This window comes from Leptodactylus fuscus, chromosome 7 (genome assembly GCF_031893055.1).
Source record: "Leptodactylus fuscus isolate aLepFus1 chromosome 7, aLepFus1.hap2, whole genome shotgun sequence".
Lineage (NCBI taxonomy): Eukaryota > Metazoa > Chordata > Amphibia > Anura > Leptodactylidae > Leptodactylus > Leptodactylus fuscus.
The window spans coordinates 100,697,576-100,715,714 of NC_134271.1; the positions used below are offsets into that span (position 1 = coordinate 100,697,576).

The 18,139-nt window shown below is 41.8% G+C and overlaps 1 protein-coding gene across 2 annotated transcripts; it reads left to right on the forward strand.

Annotated features, from left to right (window-relative positions):
• The first annotated feature begins 5,349 nt into the window (after positions 1–5,349).
• On the forward strand, positions 5,350–16,649 carry EIF5 (eukaryotic translation initiation factor 5). 2 transcript variants are annotated; one of them, XM_075282616.1, is made up of 13 exons: positions 5,350–5,451; positions 5,658–5,852; positions 6,877–7,027; positions 11,449–11,728; positions 11,818–11,899; positions 12,136–12,308; positions 12,803–12,914; positions 13,236–13,357; positions 14,293–14,460; positions 14,544–14,705; positions 14,886–15,050; positions 15,566–15,700; positions 16,286–16,649. In XM_075282616.1, exons 4-13 carry the CDS (start codon positions 11,657–11,659, stop codon positions 16,376–16,378), a joined length of 1,284 nt encoding a protein of 427 aa, XP_075138717.1. In that variant the 5' UTR covers positions 5,350–5,451; positions 5,658–5,852; positions 6,877–7,027; positions 11,449–11,656; the 3' UTR covers positions 16,379–16,649. The 2 variants fall into 2 exon arrangements, with proteins under 2 accessions (XP_075138717.1, XP_075138716.1); XM_075282615.1 differs by lacking the exon at positions 6,877–7,027.
• The last annotated feature ends 1,490 nt before the right edge of the window (positions 16,650–18,139 follow it).

Consider the following 18,139-nt stretch of genomic DNA (forward strand, 5'->3'; position numbering starts at 1 on the left):
CGGCGGAGAGGCTACATATAGACACCGGCGGTTTGCTTTAAAAACCCATTGAAATGAATAGGTTTTTAAACTGACCGCCGGCAAGCCGTCCCCGAGCAGTTTTTCCTTGCTTTTTGGCAGAATCACAGTGAGCGAAGCGCAAGTGTGAATGCCCCCTTAGTAATTTACAATTTATTCAGACTTAGTCTTACAGTAATTATCTAAGAGGGCTTGAGTTATATGGATTTGTTGTGTACTGTTTAAATATGAATGCCTGTACTGCCAATCTATGAGCATGATTTCACTGTACATAGCTCACAGACACATAGTAAGCTTGGATAAGTGTGCATAAATAAGTATATCATGAGTGGTGTATTCCGCCCGTGGCTGCACCCCCCCCCCCACACACACACACACACACCCCTTCCACAAATATGCTGAACTGTGACCCTTGGTATTGGTTTTGTGGTCCGCCACCAGTAGACCTCCTAGTTGGTCTGCCTTTCGCTCGCCCTCTATACACACACACCCCTAGCTGCCCCCCCCCCCTTTTTTTTCTCTTCTATTCTCTTCTGGTTCTTCCTATTTATCCTCCCCGCCTTCCTCTCTCCCTTGGCAACTTTAACGGCCGGACTGTCATGGGATCTCGGGCTATCCGAGGCTCCTTTGTTTCTGTTTGTTCTGTTTGAATGACTGTGTATTTTACTTTTGTGTTTCTTAGGTTTCTTTTCTTGTCCTCTTTGGGTCTATTTTAGGCCCGTTGTATTGTTGAAAATTTGCAATAAAAACTTTGAATTAAAAAAAAAAAGTATATCACCTCCTTCCAGCTGACAATAACCGCATACACTGTCATTTCCATTTCTTAACATATTGTACAGAACCCCTGTAGCTTCAGAAGAATCCTTTAACATGAAGAGATAAACAAGAGCTATTTCAATCGGAAACTCTTACAGAATGCACATCTGTTTGTAATGTCACTAGGTCTACACATGTCTCTGCCCTGCACCCACAGGGTATTTACCGTACTGGTAATTGTAATGCCTGTTACTATGAGTGAAAAAGTAGACTACTACCTACGTACATGTACTACACTGAAGGCAGTGTTCAGGGAAACAGGCAAGTCCAGTATTTGCCACTCTGCAAATAAAAACATGATAGATTCATGAAATGAGTATGTGTACTGCCATTGAAATGCGGCTTTAACAAACTGTTTACTCAGTCTCTTAGTCTCTACAGTTTATTCATCACTTTCGAGGCCCCGATACAAAACTACCACAGAGAACTTTAGTATAGGTGTATAGTCAAATATAATATTGTATTATATGACAAAACCAGAATAAATGCACATTTCATCCTCATGGGGAATTCTTTGGTGATTTCTGATTTTTAAAAAAATTGTGTAAAAATGCAAATCATGATAAATAAATGGGATGTGCATAAGTTCTTACGTACCAATATATTATGTGCACTATCTGGTTATTTGTAACCAATGTGGCATTGAATATAGCATGTCCTTGTAAGTTCAAGTGTAACAGCATGGACAACTTTGTGGCTCAATAGCACTGTTGCCTTTCAGCTCTGGAATCCTGGGTTTAATCCTACCTAGGACAACGTCTACATGGATTTTATATGTTCTTTCTGTGTTTGGATTCCCTCCCACATTCCAAAGACATACTAACACATAAACTGGGAGTCTTACTTGAGACAGTGAGTGTGACAATATCTGTAAACTGCTGTGGAATATGTTGGTGCTAGGTGACTAAACTAATAACAATAATAGTTTCATTTTCCAGAATAAATAGATAATAAAATGTGTAATTGCACCCTTTTTTGCACTTATAACACTCCTCCTCTCCCTGCACTGATCTCTCACTCTTAAATGGGGTTGTCCGGGATAAAATCATAGACTAATCTAAATACCATCCCCCTGTCTTCTTTTTAAATGACGCTATTTAGCAAAAATGTATATTTATCCATATCCCTGGGGTGGTCACTGCCCTAGGGACATTTTCTGGTTATCTGGAGACATCCCATTTCCCCGTTTCTGGAAATGGAACGTCACCAATACCCCCCCCCCCCCCCCATCATATTTACCTATCTTCCTTCCAGACTTCCTTTTGCCTGCCACACCTGTGCAGTAGAGGACTATAGCATGCGCATCGACATAGTCAAAAAAGAGGAGGAGCCAACTCGCAGAAGGAAGTCTGGAAGGAAGACACATAAGTATGATGAGGAGGGGGTGGGTTTGAGTTAGTTGGGAAGGGTTAGTATTGGATGTGATAGCTAGGGAGACAGGGAGGTGGAGATAGTGAGATGAACGTAGTATGAGTTATTAGCCTACACGAACCATGACGCATTGCATTAGCTAAGACAGCAGGAAGTTACAACATGTAAACCAATGCAGAAGATGCTGGGAGAACACCCAGAAATCTCTCACTGCTAAAGGTATTTGGGTGAACTTATTAACCCATTAATAGCACTAACAAACCTTTTTTCTAAAAAAAAAAAAAAAAAAAAACCTGGAAAACCTTTAAATTCACTTGTAAAATCTAAGGGACTATAAGCTCACGGAGGGTTTCCAGGTTATAGGTCCTTCTACAGAGGGTAACCGGAGCAGGGAGCAGCTGAAACTAGAGAGACACTGCTCCTTCTTCTAGTGAGTGTCCTAGCACTGAATTCTGAGCTACACTGCCCAGTAACATTTTATAAAGTCTTCAAATCTAGTACTTTTAGCCTACTTAGTAGGAGTTAATGGACATTTGTCTTTTTTCAACTGTACTCTGCAAATAGTCTCCACTCATTATGGAACTGATCTAAAAAATAAAGATGGAACCTGCAGAAGAGGTCAACTACCAATATATGGCAGCATCAAGTCACAAAAATGTCAGAAATGGTGGTACTCATCAGGTACACACATAACAGCTTATTCTGAAAACTTCCTTGAAATAACAGTAATCACTTCACATCTAACTGGCTGCATAATCTAAGATATCTCATGCCCGAAAGCGGATATGTGGAACCACAGACCATGAATCATGGGGGTCATATGATTATATTATGTGACCAATGGATGTGATGTCATATGGAAAGACTTATGAAGACAACCTCTTTTTAAATAGAGGCTGGGGGAGGGGGATTAGTTGATCGATATGACATGGTTTCTGTAGCCATTAGCAAACAACTGTTATCACTATTACAATGTCTAGTCCTTGATTTCAGCCACTGTAGGGGAAATATAGTATTACTCTACATGTCCTGCATAGAGGTTGGACCTTGCACAGTTATTTTCTTGAAATGGTTTGCCCCTAAGTGTGCCATAATAATACAGGGGAGGTCCAATGAATAGGTAAGTGAAACTTTGGAGATGAGAAACTTGGATTTTATGCTTTTGTCCAGAATGTTACTTTAAACACATTCTATAATCCATACAGTTTTATGGTTTTGGTTTTCACTTGGACTAATTTAATATTTCATAAGATACTGAAGCTATGTGTTTATTTGCATACCAGCTGCAATCTATAGAAATACTCCGAGCAACATGAAAGAGCAATTTACATGACTGTGTCTATTTTTTATCAGGAATATTTTCTTGCGACTCTCCATAAGTTGATATGAAAGTGGCATCTGCATGTGACTTTCATGCCACTTCCTGCTAAGTTTCATTATATGACTGTTTCAACTCTAAAATAAATCACAATACACATTATTACACAACCTCAAAGAATAAAACATTCACCATATTCGTTTCAGAAACACACTTATCTGACATCTACAATAACCAAATCAAATCCAAGTTCCTAAATGTTGGAACACACAATGTGGCACTGAGCGCATTTGTGCTGTCTCCAAAACCCATTGACCACTGTAGCTGGGCAAGGCTACAAACAGTATGGATGTAGCTAGCATCACATTGTACATGCTCACCCCAAGGGTATGTTCACAAGTAGGAATCTGCTATGGATTCTGCCCCCGAATCTGCCTCCCATTGTTTTCAAAAGGAGGCAGAGATCGCATTGGGACACAGAAAAAATAAGTGCCCTGCTCAATCTTACCGCAAATACGTGTCTCAGGAGTCCCTGCCATTTAGGCCAATTCATCTGGCTTTATTTTTTTTTCATTTTCCACTGTGAACACACCCTAAAGGGCATTTTACATAGCACAATTAGCAAACCTTGTATCAGGAGCAAGTTTTCATAGTACATAAAGGAATTTTATGGCAGTAAGAGGTCTTCTAGGTCTTCTTACCTATTGGTTATTACAGCCCAAAATACGAACACAAAATGTGACTATATTACAACTACATGAATGGTGGCCATGTGGAAGCCAAGGCCGGTACAGAATTATGTATGACCCAATAACATTTTAGTTCAATTTAAAACTGTTATGCCGTGTTCAGACATCTGTAATCTCTGTACATATTTTGGCTATATGACAGTATTTTGTGAGGCTACCAGGTAGTATGGTGCCTTGCTTTGCAATGTTCTCATTGTGCTGGAATGGGATTTCTCCCTCACTTCAAAGACATACAAAATTAATACTCTGAGCCCAACAAGGAACACTGGTGTGAGTTAGTGTACATTCACACAGAGGAATCTTCCATGGATTTGGAAGCGGATTCCACCCCTGAATCTGCCTCCCATTGTTTTCAATTGTTGACATGTCGGGTTTTTCTGTCTGCTTGAAAAGTCGGACATCTTTACATGCGGACAGTGAAGGAAGGGCACGGAGTGCAAAAGAACGCACCCGATGCCTATTTAAATAAATGACAGGTGTCACGGACACAGCTAGTGTCCGCTCCTAATGTCCGTGCCAGATTTTGAGCGGACACTACCTGTCAGACACAGACGGTAGTGTGAACGCTCCCTAATTTTGCTAGAAAAGGCGGTAACTCTAACTGCAGATATTATGCAGTCAATAAACTGTAGTTGCATTGAAACTATCTGAATGTGGCCTATGGGTATTTTTAGCCTGGCTATTTAGTGAGGTTTTTTGTACTACAGACACCACATGTGATTTGACAGGGAGATGAAAAGCACAACCGCACCGTCTGAACATACTGTGACACTTTTACCCCCCTCCTTTTTAACATTTTTTATTTACTCGGCTTTGCGGTTCAAACCTAATGTGCACAAAGTTTAGGACAATAACATATCAACCTTGTCCTTTCTCCAATCCGGCACACATAAAGGTTAGCCCTGTCACATGTGGCCTGGCACGCATCAACAACTTCTCCAGGCAATTCTCGCGAGATCTCCTCCCCTCTCACTCTAGAAAACGCGGTTATTGGGCTGTCACCGAAAGCCTCCCGATTGGCTGGGGCACTACGCCAATCGGAAACGACCGAGAACCCCTATGTCGGCCAATGGCCGCTGAGAATTGGAGTAGGCGGTGCCCGCCCACAGGTAGGCTGGTCTCTGGCAGAGAGGCTTCGCTCACAGCGCCTCCGTACTAGAGAACTAGAAGCTTCGTGAGGTGAGTAGCGGCGCAACGTGGGTGCGACATATGGAGCCAATTAAAGCATTTATTAATTAGCAGTGTCTCATTAGCGGCCATCTGATGGCGTGTCCTCTCTCCGTGGTCACCCACCGCCCACCTGTGCTATTTCCAGTCACTGTCTATTGATTATTTATCGTCTTCAGCCGCCATGGAATTAATCATGTTCCCGGTTTGTGTCTCAGGTTCCCCGCTCGGAGGGTGTCTCCCACTTGGTGTTTAAATCTCCGGCTTCGCTCGGCCCGTGTCCAGTGTCGTGGCCAGCTCTGCGCTGTGCCGTCCATACTTCGCGGTGTATCCGTTGCTTCATTCTGCCCTTCTCCGTTCATCGCACCCAAGGGCGAGCAGCGTTGTGTTTATGTCTTTATTGGACGAAAACGGTGAGTATGTGACCCGGAGCGTGTGAGGAGTGCGGGATGGCGGGGACGCTGAGGTAAAATGGCGGCCGCGCCTCATGACTGGAGGACGTGACGCAGGTTGCCTGCGAGTCATAGGGGGTTTCTCAAGCGCTCTTTAAGGGGCACTAGAGGTGATTGATAAATGGTGTAGGGACCCCGTAAGGTGACGGGGAACCCTCCGTTGTGGTTGGTAGGAGGTGGGTGCTCGGAGGGGAGAAGAGAGGAGTGTTAAGGGTTACTGCGCATGCGTGACCTGACAGGGCTGACTCAGTGCTGCAGTTGTGAGTCATACACCGCGCTCCCTCCCCTGTGTGTTTATACCCAGCGCTGAGCCTGGCGCTGCTGGAGGGGCTGGCCTCTTCTTTACCTTGCCCTTTGGGTGCTGTACACTGCATATGAGGACTAGTGCTGCCGATTCCTTGCACTTGGTGTGCATAAGTTTGTATTTCTGCACCTCACCCTCTAACGTGCTGTGTATGCTTTCAAGGGCAGTTCACTTTTGAACATCAGATGACTATAGCTTAGAGTTACACTGCATTTATTCTCTTGTTACAGATTGTATTTTACTCAGTTCTGTTAACCCACACTGCCACAGCTTAGATGATCTAGAAAGTTTATTTACTTATAGAATGACTTGGTAATTGCTGCAAACATTTTAGTACCACAGCAAGCAGAACTATAAATGCAGCTCTTACAAAGACTGTAATTGGGGATTAGTGAATGATGCACTGTGTACAAAGTGACTTAAAAGGGTTTACGATCTCAATATTTATGGCTCTATCCATAGGCTATGACATGCATTTCTAACAAGTGTGGGTGTGACCATGTCTGACTGCAGACTCGTGTGTCTGCAAGTTAATAAAGAGGGGCTGCACTTGGCTCTTCAGTGAGGGCCCCATGCACACAGCCCTAGTTTTTTACAGATGTGTCTGGGTCATAGAAATGAACTATAAGATGTGAAGCTGGTCCTATTCTATCCATTTTTACAGCTTATCTGTTTATGTAGGAGTATGGGTCAGTGAAAAAACACGGGCAGCAAACGGATGTCAATTTGGGTGCCAACCATTCCATCCTTACGAACCCATACATTGCACACGGTTATGTGTGAAGCCTGTTTTGTTCAGGATTTACGGAAATGGCCTAAACTGCCTGCTCAGGTATTTTTTGGAACTTCTCTATGTGAGTGGAGCGGTGTGTGCATTTGAGGCCCCATCCCATACATGTGTGGGCACAGATTGGGGGGGGGGTGCATTATTAAGGTTGATTTGGGTCTTGCCTTTGAATCCTTTGTTTTTGGTATAAACTATGGAAATGGCCATAAATATTGAGATGGAATACCATACTGCTTGTGTAAATGGGGGATCAGAAACTCTTCAGCTTTTGTGAAACGACAGTTCTCCTCGCTCACGCTTGTTGAGCTGTTCTTGGGACTCCCACAGAAATGAGTGAATCTTGCAGAGACTTGTAGTTTCACAGTGGCTAGTGGGCTGAGGCTTTCTGAACCCTGCTGTAGATTATATGTATGCCCAATAAAGTGATAATCATGGATACAGCAAGAGTAGGCTGTATATTTTACTACTTAGCCCTGCAGTACAATGGCAGACTAATATATAGTGTCTGATGCACTCTGACACCAGCCATAAGTCTCTATGCAAGTCTGGGAGCCAGGATGTTAAGCTCTCATAGACTTGCATAGGAATAAGGGCAGTCTGCCAATCTCATGACTACCCAGGACACCTTGCAGAGGTTGAGTTCAGTGAGTGTATTGTGTTATCAGTATACCCTGTATTACTAGGGCTAAGAAATAAAACCCACTGGTGGAATGGGGTGTTATTTATTTTATACCTAAATATTTGTTGCCAAATTAAAGGGATCCTTAATTAGCAGCTCCTGAAGGCATCGCATCTTATCCCTGGAATGTCATCACTTCATGCAAAATGTGCACATCACTAACCGCCTGCCACTTGCATGTAACTGCTGCAGCAGGAAGTGAACACTGGTGTGGCACACACTGTAGAGGATCGGTTAATAGGGTTCACACTACCGATGTCCGCTCAGAAGGTGTCCGGTAAAAAAAATCATAACTGACAAACAGATAGTAACTGATGGCTTAGTCACTGTCATTATGTTCATTGCCCATAGACTTCAGTGTTAAAAGTCTTTTTTGAAATGGACAGGAAAGTCTTGCATGTAGGATTTATTTATTTTTTTTGTCCGCTTGAAAAAACACATTGTTGCAAACGGACACTAAAGGACACAGTTGAAATTGCAAATGGAACAGCTAGTGTCCATTGCTAAAATCTTGTATAGACAATAGCTGCGGACACCAACGGTAGTGTGAACGCCCCCCTAAGTAATACCAACTTGCTGTGGGTGTTTGAATGCAGCCTTAACTCCATTGACTTTTCATAGTTGAAGTCAACATATAAGGGCCAATCTAGCCCTTGAAGTAAAATGGGTACTATTCCGTTATCGGGCCAGCAGCAGCGCATTTCAGCACCAGCTTTCGGGACAGCAGTTCAGTTCAGCAGCGGGAATTACAATGACATCCGAGGACTGCTGGCCCGATGCTTGTGCCCAGTAGCCAGTACATCAATGACCCCCCCTCCATCTCCTCCTCCTTCCAGTGCTGCCCCCCAGCTCTCCTTACATCTACCCCGTACCCTCTCCCCGCCACATGACTAAGCCGATGCTGGCCCGATGATAGAGGCCGTGCTTGTGTGTAGTAGGCAGTACATCGATCGATGCCCTCATCCTCCTCTTCCTTCCAGTGCTGCCCCCCAGCTCTTCTTACATCTGCCCCGTACCCTCTCCCTGTAATAGGCCTCACCGTAAATCTTGAGCAATGAATGCTACTAGATAGCCGCCGGACGCTGCAGAAAGTTTGTCCCTCCGGCTCGCTGTAGCTCACCGTTCCTATAGTCGGCGTGTTTCTTGTCAGGGCCTGGATTGAGCCCCGGTGTCTTTCCTTTCGGTCTCGGTACTAGCGCTGAGGTGAGGCCTAGTCGTGTGGCGGGGAGAGGGTACGGGGAAGATGTAAGGAGAGCTGGGGGGCAGCACTGGCAGGAGGAGAAGGATGGGGGAGGGGGGTCATCGATGTACTGGTTACTGGGCACAAGCATCGGGCCAGCAGTCCTCGGATGTCATTGTAATTCCCGCTGCTGAACTGCTGTCCCGAAAGCTGCTGCTGAACTGCGCTGCTGCTGGCCCGATAACAGAATAGTACCGTAAAATGTGTAAATGTGGGACAGATTTGCACATTCTAAGGGGCTGTAACTAATATATCGTATTTTTCGGACTATAAGACGCACTTTTTTTCCCCCAAATTTGGGGGGGAAAAGAAGGGTGCGTCTTATAGTCTGAATGTGGCGCCTGGCACCCGCCGTAATAGAGAGGCGGAAGCCGGCAAGTGATAGACGCCGGGGCCTGAGACATCGCTGCGCTCCTCTGCCCTGCATGAAGCCAGCAGCGGGAGGAGTGATGCTATTCCGCTCCTCTGTCCCCCCGCCGCTGGCTTCAGGCAGGGCAGGGGAGCGCAGCGATGTCTCAGGCCCCGGCACCTGTGCCAGCGTCTATCCCTCGCCGGCATCCGCCTCTCTAGTACAGCGGATGCCGGGTCAGTATCAGCGGCCCCTTCTCCCCCGGGGCCGGTCCCCACTGGCCCCGTACCTGTGAAGTTGCAGGCCGGCTCCTGCGCGGCGATATCGCAGTAGCCGACCTGTTCGGGTGACAGCCAGGAGCCTAATGAGGCTCCCAGGCCTGTCACTGCTATATATTAGTATTGCGGCTGGTCTCTATGACCAGCCGTAATACTAATAGACAGAATGTCCCATAGACGGCAATACAGTTGTATTGCCGTCTATGGGACTTGCAATCAAGTGACCGCAGGTTCAAGCCCCCGGGGGGGAATAAAATAGTAAAAAAAACTTAACAAATATGAAATAAATAAAAGTTCTAAATCACCTCCTGTCCCTAGAATATATATATGTAGAAAATCATATATCATAAACCAGTCTTGGTTTTTTTTTCAATACAAGGTGATCTAAGCAATATATAGTCCCCAAATTTGGTATAACTAAAAAGTACTTCTGACCCCGCTAAAGAAAAACACTCTATGCGTCCCCGTACAGCTGCAGGGTCATCTGTCAATGTGGCCTTGCAGCTGTTGCAAAACTACAACTCCCATATATTAAATATTTTACCATTTTTTGCTTCCAAATTTTTTTCCCTATTTTCCTCCTCTAAAACCTAGGTGCGTCTTATAGTCCAGTGCGTCTTATAGTCTGAAAAATACGATAAATATATATATTTACACACACTTGCGGTTCCCTTGCACAATGGTTGGCTGAAGTACAGCTGTACAGGAAAATCCAGTGAAGGGGCTGCATCACTAAATCTGCTAATCTCTATTATCTAGCAGTATGCCTTCACTCTAGAAGCTGAGAATAAACCCTTTAAATGCTTCAGTAGGAAAGAGCTTCAGCAATCTTTGCGGGGAAACCATTCCTTCTGCAGCTAGCATATTATGAAAATCTCTGGGAAGTTACTAATCGGTTTAATGACTGGGCTAGCTGAAAACACTTCATAAATGGATAAAAAATTATGGCCTAATATGTAAAGATATTAAGATCCTGGCTGTCTGACAATAATGCAAAAATGAAGCATTCAAACCAATCAAATGATAAAATCTGATGTCCTGTATTCACTCATACATGTATACAATGTTCAAAAAGGCTCTATTATTGGAAAGTCCTTTTTTAACTAAGCGTATACTTGCATAGCCTTCACGAAGTCTTTTCCACACCTACTTTTTATATATAAATGGACTCCGTTTTTAAATGAGCATATTTTTATTCTGATGCCAATTAGCGAGCACTGTCTGCTGTGTGTACAGCACAGGCTGCTTCTGACTCATCTCCCTGCTCTCACACATAGCAGAGGGTGCTCCCTGAGACTTCTGGAGTGCACGCTGAAGCCTAATTTGCATCTGAATAAAAAATGGGCTCATTCAAAAGCTGCTGAGGCGATCTATATACAAAAGGCACATGTGGAATAGACTTTCTAAAGGCTATGCAAGTATGTGATTAGTTAAAAATGACTTTTCCCAATGATAGAGCCCCTTCAAGCTCAATTGTGTAAAAAAATTAAATAAAAAAAAATTGTGAATTATTTTGTCGTGAGTAATTTGTCTAAAGATGGTTGTACAAAGTTGACCTATTTTGGAGGCATTCTCTGAGTGTACAAATTGTAAAATGGGGGGCGCTAGATTTGGGAGCGTGTATTAAGGAGTTCAGAAGAGTAACTTTTAAACATGAGTACTGTCAAATATGATCTGCTTGTGAAAGTGTCAGCCTGGCATCTATTTGGCCATAGTTATGAATGCGTGAGCTACAGTAGGACATAACTGAACGTTTAATTTTTTTTATATACCTGAATGTATCATTTATGCATGTACACATCTATATACTCTGGGAAAAGTAGCTAATTTGAGCTAGTACTAATGTCTTTTGAAGCCTGTTAAAACTTGTGTTGGTTCCATTGTAAAAGAAGGTTAAAACAACCCACCTTTCTCTTTCAGAGCTGTTGCGCAGCCATTGGTACCTGTATTGGGGAAACATAGCATACAAACAAGAACCTAACAGCCTCTGTGGCGAAAATATTTTCATGTCAGAGACCGAGAACTCTTGCAGTCGTTTATGTCATCCCGTCTTCTCCAGACAGAAGATACCAAAAAGTTGTAATCAAAGAGCATTTCCTCTTATTGAAAGAGATAATAATAAACCAAAATGTCTGTCAACGTCAACCGCAGTGTTTCCGATCAGTTCTATCGGTACAAAATGCCCCGTTTGATTGCCAAGGTAATGCATCTATGGATTACTGCGAGGCCTGTTATGGGAGTGAATTGACTGTTTTTGGTATTCATTTTGAAAACCTTTTGTTGTTACAGGTAGAGGGCAAAGGAAATGGAATAAAGACAGTAATAGTCAACATGGTTGACGTTGCAAAGGCGCTTAATCGGCCTCCAACGTGTAAGTAGAGTTTTTATAGGTTTTGTCAGAAAATTCACAGCTTTTATTGAATGCTGAATGTCTTCTTGAACCAAATAAGCAGCCTCAAACTAGGTCTTAGGCGGGAATACAAATTTAGAAATCGATGTAGAGAATCTTCTATTTGGCGATTAAAATGTCTGTTGATAGGGGGGGGGGGCTTATTGTAGTGGATTAGGGTCTTGTGGTGGCCTAATGCAGTGTTTCTCCTTTCCTAGATCCCACCAAATATTTTGGTTGTGAGCTGGGAGCACAGACCCAGTTTGATGTTAAGAATGACCGTTACATTGTCAATGGATCTCATGAGGCAAACAAGCTGCAAGACATGTTGGATGGATTCATTAAAAAGTTTGTTCTATGTCCTGAGTGCGAGAACCCTGAAACTGATCTGGTGAGTTTCGTTTCTGACTTATTCTCATTTATTGCTGTAAATATATGGACAGCTAAAGTCTGCACAGAGCTCACTGTTTAGTGGATGTAGATACTCCTGGGCAACCTGTTGAATAAAGCGCTGTCTCATTGAAAAGTTATCCTTTTTGCCGTCATGACTTCTCATAAACTGAATATGAACCAAATCTTAACCTATAGACAGAACTGTGAAGCTGTGCATTAATTGGCAGTAAATTTAGCTGAGAACTATTAACTCCTTAATGCATTAGATGCTTTCATTTGAACCTTCTTCAAATGGTTGTGGTGGGGGTTTTTTTTTGTTTTTTTTTTTTGGTCTGTCAGGGATGCAGTGGCTTATGAACAAACTGCTGTGCCGATTTCATCAGAACTGTATAGAAGTAGCTTTTAGACCATATAGTCCATGCTCTATAATGGCTTGATTGCTGTTAAAATGCGACGTAAAACTGACTTTTTTTTTTTTTTTTCTTCCCACAGCATGTCAATCCCAAGAAACAAACAATAGGTAATTCCTGTAAAGCGTGTGGTTATCGAGGCATGCTGGACACTAATCATAAGCTCTGTACGTTCATTCTCAAAAATCCACCAGGTAAATTCTCATCTTGTATAATTGCCTGTTGCGACCTGTAATCTCTGGTGGGTTTAGGGATCCATGACTGTTTAATGTTTGACAGTGGGTATTATGCATCTTTGAGTTCCGGGTTTATGTTGCAAGCAACACTCTGTGGCAGTTGCAAACCCAACTGTTCCAATTTTTGCTTGCTAAAGAAATTTGAGTCTATCCTATTCCAGTAATCTGGCATCCAAGTTTTACTGTTTGCAATGGCTCAAACACAATCTGTACCGTAACTGGAAGAAATCTGACTGAAAACTTGTCTGTGTGAGTACTTACAGAGGACTTTCTTTGCAGAGAACACTGATAGCGGTACAGGCAAAAAGAAGGAAGACAAGAAAAACAAGAGGGTCAAAGAAAATGGTGCTGTGGAGAAAAATGAATCTGCAGTTCTAACAGAATTAAATCCTCCACGTGTTGTAAGTATTGGAACTATGGGTAGACTTACTGCTACTGTTTAATAAATTTAAGTTGAAAGGGGGGGGGGGGGGAGCTAGCCGTACACATGAGACTTTTGGACTGCCAACTGATCAGTGGGATTGTTTATTCCATCATCGAATGGGAGTAACAACTTTTTATCTATAAAATTCCTAAAATGGTGCTGATAAATCAAAATATAAACGTGATAAACAAAACTGCCTAATCAGGGAGTCAGTTTAACTCGTGCAGTCTGCATACCATACAGGCAAATGTCTGGTGCTGCTCCCAGTATGTAAACTGGCTGTTGGACCCCTGTAGATCTAATATTGATGGCTTTTCCTAAGAGTACAACAGCAAAAATTGGTTACCTTCCTTTTGAGCCCACTGTCAACACTAGCATCATCTTTATAACCAGTTGTTGAACAAAATCTGTCAACAAAGTGTGTGGCTCAAAATCAGATCCAAGTCAGAAGATTCCCTCAACTTATCACATGACACATGCTATAGAGTATTTTTGCTGCATGGCCAAGATTCATGTAAGCAGAACTTGTACCGCCATAGTGACTTGTTACTGCCGCACTACTATATATTAATCACGTGAAGCTTTGGGTACACTATAGTGCCATGGTAACTTGGAGGTACAGCTACTACGTTTCTGTAGAGTTGTACCTTATTTAGACAACCAAATCCGTTGTGGAGTGCCTGTGACAAACAAACAAATTCCCTTTTAAGCAGCAATATATGCCTACTTATTGTAATTGTCTGAGTTTTGCAGGTAGATGAGGTTTGGACTTGGCTAAAATCAGTATATAGTGTATATGTGTGTGTGTGTGTGTGTGTATATATATATATATATATATATATATATATATATATACATACACTTTTATTTATTTTTTCCTTCTGTCCATTTAACTTCTGATTTTTATTTAAGGCTGAAAAAGAGGAGGATGATGACGAAGATTGGGGAGAAGACACATCTGATGAGGCTCAGAGACGCAGAATGGAGGAAATAAGCGATCATGCTAAAAATCTAACTCTTAGTGAGGACCTAGAGAGACCTGTGGAGGACAGAGTAAACATGCTGTTTGACTATGTGAAGGTAAGTTAAAGATGCCATTCACTAATGTAATGCTGAGATTGGGGGACTGGGAAGCTGAGGTAATGGGATGTAATGTCTTACAGAAAAAGAAGGAAGAAGGCATTATTGATTCTTCTGACAAGGAGATTCTAGCTGAAGCTGAAAGACTTGATGTGAAGATCTTGGGACCTTTGGTCTTAACTGAAGTTCTTTTTGATGACAAAATAAGGGAGCAGATAAAAAAATACAGACGACACTTCCTACGTGTAAGTATTTACTCTAACTGCAAAACAGGTCAAGTCAGCGGAGCCTGACCATTAATGCAAAGCTGAGAGTAAGGCCAGCCATGTCCTGATAGTTATTACTGGAAAGACTATTGTGTATATACATTACTGACTCCGCAGTGAGTGGTTTCAAATTAAAATATATTTTTTTTCTTTTCATAGTTTTGCCACAACAACAAGAAAGCACAGAGATACTTGCTTCATGGTTTTGAGTGTGTTGTGCATATGCACCAAGCACAGCTTCTCTCCAAAATTCCACACATTTTAAAGGAAATGTATGATGCAGATCTCTTGGAAGAAGAGGTGATCTTCAGCTGGGCTGAGAAGGTACGGCTTTTTAGACTTCTACTTTAAATGATGTGGGTGAAGACTTCAATGAGTGTATAAAACTACTATATATTGAATTTGAATAGTTACTAACCTCTTCAACAAACTTCACATAAATCAGTAATACTAGCTAGTCATTAACTAATTAATAGATCTTAACAGAATTCTTCTTTCTCCATATCTGGCCCTTTTCCTCTTCTCAATCTAAACTATCAGTCTGAAATAGTTGTGTAATCCGTCTTCCTAGAGAAAGATAGGACTGCAGCTCCCACATGTCAAACTAAATAAATCTATGGAGTACTAGCTGAGTTACAGAGAAGAGACTTGCTTCCTTCTATAGCTAAAATACAACCCTGAAATGGGGGCTACACTTAAAAACAGTTCTCGTGATTTATCTTTATTGAAGGGTTAGATATTCTCAAAGTACAGACAAATGTAAAGTTCATTAAATGGGCTCTTAGTCTTGAGGCAAGGTTCTATTGCTAATCCTTCATTAACACACTTTTCTTCGGTAGCCATCCAAAAAATACGTCTCTAAAGAACTTGCCAAAGATATAAGATCGAAGGCTGAGCCATTCATTAAATGGTTGAAGGAAGCCGAAGAAGAATCTTCTGGAGATGACGATGATGAGGAAGATGAAAACTTAGAGGTAAGATTCTGCCCGTTGTAGTTCAAAGGAATCTTGTATGGGTGAAAAGACAATCATTCAGCAGCTATGTAAATGGGGCTGCATTAGGATAGGTCATTGGAGATGGGTGCCTGATATACTGTATGGAGCTATAAGCATACTACTCCACATGCTATAATGGCCAAGATGGGTTGCTTCCATGTGAAAAAGCTGTCCTTATAACTAGAAGAAGCAATATATTGTAAAATATTCTCATTTACATAAGAACTGAAATCCTCTGCCCTTGTTAGACATGCATCCAACTGTAATAAACATATACAATATTTTGGGTGCAAAAAATTCTGCATATTTTATATGTAGTTGCACTGCTAAAAAGTTAGGTGTATAAATATTTTGCAGAGCTGAAGAATTTCCTGTAGAGAGAGAACTAGTCTCCCCACATCTGTTTAAAAAAAATATATATATATTTTTCCTAACCACTGAAATAGAGATGAAAATGACAAATGCAGGTGGTCTCTTGTGGGTTCAGCAATCTGTAGCTTTGTGGGCACGCCGGAACCTTTTATTAGTTTCGTATCTGGTAACTTTTTTGTAATATTTCTGCAGGTTGTATATTCAACAAATGTGAGCGTTCCTAAAGTGGAGACCATTAAGTCACCTGTCGAGAAGGATGATGATATCGACATTGATGCCATTTAAAGTTCACATAAGGCAGTTCACCACTTGCTTTTGATGCCTGAAGTGCGACATGTATGTGAATGAGCTGCGCTAGCTGAACATTGTGCTACACTTTTGTACGCTTGGTTTCTTTCTACTGTGATTTGGTCTTTTAATAACTAAGCTTCACCAATTAAAAATACATAAACTGAGACTTGTCTATAGCATGTAATTCCTTTAAAAAATGAAAAAATCCAGTGTTTGATGCACATTTATACAGTTGTGAATAAAGGTTTTGTTTTTGATCACTGCAGTTCTGATTTTTATTTAGTTGCAAAGATGCATCAATGTGAGAAATGCTTCCTATTGGAAGTTGCTTTAAAGGGATTCTATCATTGAAGAAAATTCTTAAACTAAAAACACACAAAGTTTTCAGAAAGGCTATTCATTTCTTACCTTTATTTTGAAGGCTCGTGCTGCTGTTTTTTTAATTTTTCTTTATCATGGTAATTGTGCCTGTGTGTTCTGAGCACAATTATCGTAATAAAAACCAGTGACGCGGGCCTTCAAAATAAAGTTAAGAAATTAATAGCCTTTCTAAAGACTTTTTTTATTTTTTTTTTGTTTAGCTTAGTTTTTTTTTTTTTTTCAGCTGATTCCACAATGTTACCTTTTTAGCATTAAGCCTTTAGCATCAGATGAATATTTAATGTGGTCCAGAAATAACTATGGTAAATTGTAATCTGCTTCAGTTACTAGTTAATCTTAACCCATAGGCGCACCACAATGTAACTAAGTCATGACGAGAACTTCATGAATACACCACGATGCACAGTTTCATCACAACTACCGGGGCTTCTTTCTTGCAGATAGGCTGAGGATCAGGAACTCTTTGGTTGTCGGCATCTGAGACTTCCATGTCACCAAGAAGAGACTGCTGCAAGCTTTCTATTGCTGGTGATTGGCTGGTTTGTACAGACCCACCATTCACAATGCAGATATGCATAGCACAGATCTTGGGGCTTATGTCAGAACTGACAGTGACCCAGAACAGGGAGAGGAGTATGAGAGATGACTGTGATTGGTGGGTCTGTCACCCTTTAAGGAGATTAAAATTGGTGGCAAAGGGACTCTGATCTCTCAGATGGTCTAGTGAGGTTGCAGAGATGAGCGCTGTCCCCTCACTTTGAACACACACATTTGATACCCTGATTGCCTCCTATTAAGCACTGTTTTCACTCCCCCAGTGTATAGGGGGGTCATAAATTGGAAAAAAAAAAATTGTCATCAATACATCACATGCTAGTTGTCAGTCAGTTGCACTAGTTGCTGTCAATCACCGTCAGTTTATTCATTAGTTAGTCCATTTTCTTGTCAGCGAGTCTGTATAGTCAGTGTCAGGTTTTTTTTTTTTTTTTTTTTACTTTTGTAATCAACCATTTGCAATCCATTTTTGCACCAATCTGTTTACATTCTCAAATGGAATTCATGCAGACGGATCACATGCGCAGATGTGAATCGGGCCTGTCTGTTACTGATACCCATAAACATCAATGTAAGAAAAAAAAATAACGGACGCTTGCTGTCCGTCAAGAATAAGTTTTTTGTTTCATATGGACAAAAAAGGCTTGCATGTAGGATATATTTTTTTTTTTTTTTTGTCCGTGGACCCCCCCCCCCCCCCCCATAGGCTTTGGGCCTATATGGTAATATCCCAGACCACGTGACGTCTGGGACATTACCATATAGGCCCGAAGCCTGTGCTAGTAGTAACGTCGGATCCCGGAGAGGTAAGTAATCGAG